Genomic DNA, 1747 nt, shown 5'->3' on the forward strand with positions numbered 1-1747 from the left:
GAAAAAGGGGTCCCTATGTCCTCCAGCAGTCTAAGCCTATAGCAGCAGAACTATAGAGATAGCTCAGGATAACCTGAGTATTTTGGATGAGGTATATGAAAGGTAGAGCAAAGTTTCTCCTTGGCTCTACCATGAGAGAGACTTACATTTAGCTTTGTCCGCCGTTCTTGCAGGTGGGCGAGGACTGAAGATGGAAGTGTGGAGCAACAAACGGCCAAGTTCCTTGGATGAAATCTGGAGCTACAACGAGAACACAACGGGTTACTGGTCACAGTGGATCGACTCGCTGCCTTACAGCTTTCCTAATGAATACGACCTGTTTGCCACTCGAACCAGAGGCTTCTTTGTGCCTGCGGTCAGCGGAAACTTCAACATATACCTGCACTGTGATGACCGCTGTGATCTGTACCTCAGCAACTCCAGTCGGCCGGAAGACAAGGTGAGACCTACTGATTGTCTCACCGTTTAGCGGCTTTTGCATATTTTGACCTGCTTTGACGTTTGGACTTTTTAATTCCAGGTGAAAGTTGCTTTTCAGCCAAGATATGTCAGAGACTACTTCCAGCTGGAGTCCCAAAGATCTGAAGTGATTTTTCTGGAGAAAGGAAAACCGTAAGAAAGTTTCCTGACACATTAAACTACAGCTCCTTATGTCATGATTATAAACAGCTCTACTTTCTCTAGATACTACCTGGAGCTTCTGCAGCACGAATACGGCGGCCTTGCTAATCTCAACATCGGCTTGTTCCACGAAGAAAGTTCCTTCACAGAAGACCAGTCAGATGATGCTGTCAACGAAGTCCAGAACATTGTCGCTAAATACGAAGCGCTTGATGAAAAGCAGGTTAATGTTTTATCCACAAGTACTCCGTTCTAATTGTGTTTCCCTTTCTAGGGACTTTAAGGAACCTTAAACCCTTTTAGATTTAACTTTTTTTTAAGGTTTTAAATAATAAAATGAACTTTTGTAAAGCATTATATCCAAATCAACAGCTAAAGGATAATAGCAAGCTGAACCCAAAGGAAAAGGTCAGAATGTACAGCAGTGATTAATTCTTGGGCTGCCTCCTCTAAAGGCCAGATTCGTCAGCCGATGACATCATAGCGCGGCGCTGAGGCCTGTGAGGATTGGAAGACTCCTCATGCGGCTGACTAATGCGTCCTTCTTTTTGCCCGTTTTGAAGCCTGGGTCTGCCGTATCCTCTGTAGCTTTGGGTATCCCATGATTCATTGCGAGTCCAAGCTAGCTGGCTGCTCCGTGATCAGAGAAAAAAGCAAAATGGCGCCAAACAGTGGTGAATATTGGAAATGCAGTTTAATATATTCCAAGTATGTGAATATTTATGTCTGAAATGAATGAAAATAGTTGCTGTAAGTTTGTAATGAAAGTTGGTGGGGACATTCGGGGGGTGGGGGGGTGCTGATGGACCTACAGTTACACCTGAACGCTCTCATTAGGTTTTTGTATTTTACAAAAATGAGCTCAAACATCTATTAATTTAATGCTTTCCTATTGTTAAGAACAAAAGAGAACAATAATACACTAATATTTATATTTATAAATAGAAAGATGCATTTTAGTGCTTTACATAGGGCCCAACAACATTAATGTATGAAAAAATAACGAAGAACAGCCGATTCCGATGCCAAAATCGATATACCATGAGGAACAATTTAATTTCCATCCATCTGGAAAAAAAAGTATATGCTGCATTTTAAATATAGCATTTTTTTTTTCTTGTAAACT

The 1747-nt window shown here is 41.5% G+C and overlaps 1 protein-coding gene across 1 annotated transcript in view; it reads left to right on the top strand.

The window, feature by feature from the left end:
* The window catches only part of pkhd1l1 (polycystic kidney and hepatic disease 1 (autosomal recessive)-like 1), a 68604-nt gene that overhangs the window by 19180 nt on the left and 47677 nt on the right, over positions 1-1747 (top strand). The window contains exons 13-15 of the mRNA XM_015384431.1: positions 137-439; positions 521-612; positions 685-844. Of these exons, the coding sequence (XP_015239917.1) occupies positions 137-439; positions 521-612; positions 685-844 (555 nt within the window). The remainder of the gene's footprint in view (positions 1-136; positions 440-520; positions 613-684; positions 845-1747) is intronic.

Source organism: Cyprinodon variegatus, unplaced genomic scaffold (assembly GCF_000732505.1).
Source record: "Cyprinodon variegatus isolate N-32 unplaced genomic scaffold, C_variegatus-1.0 Scaffold312, whole genome shotgun sequence".
Classification (NCBI taxonomy): Eukaryota; Metazoa; Chordata; class Actinopteri; order Cyprinodontiformes; family Cyprinodontidae; genus Cyprinodon; species Cyprinodon variegatus.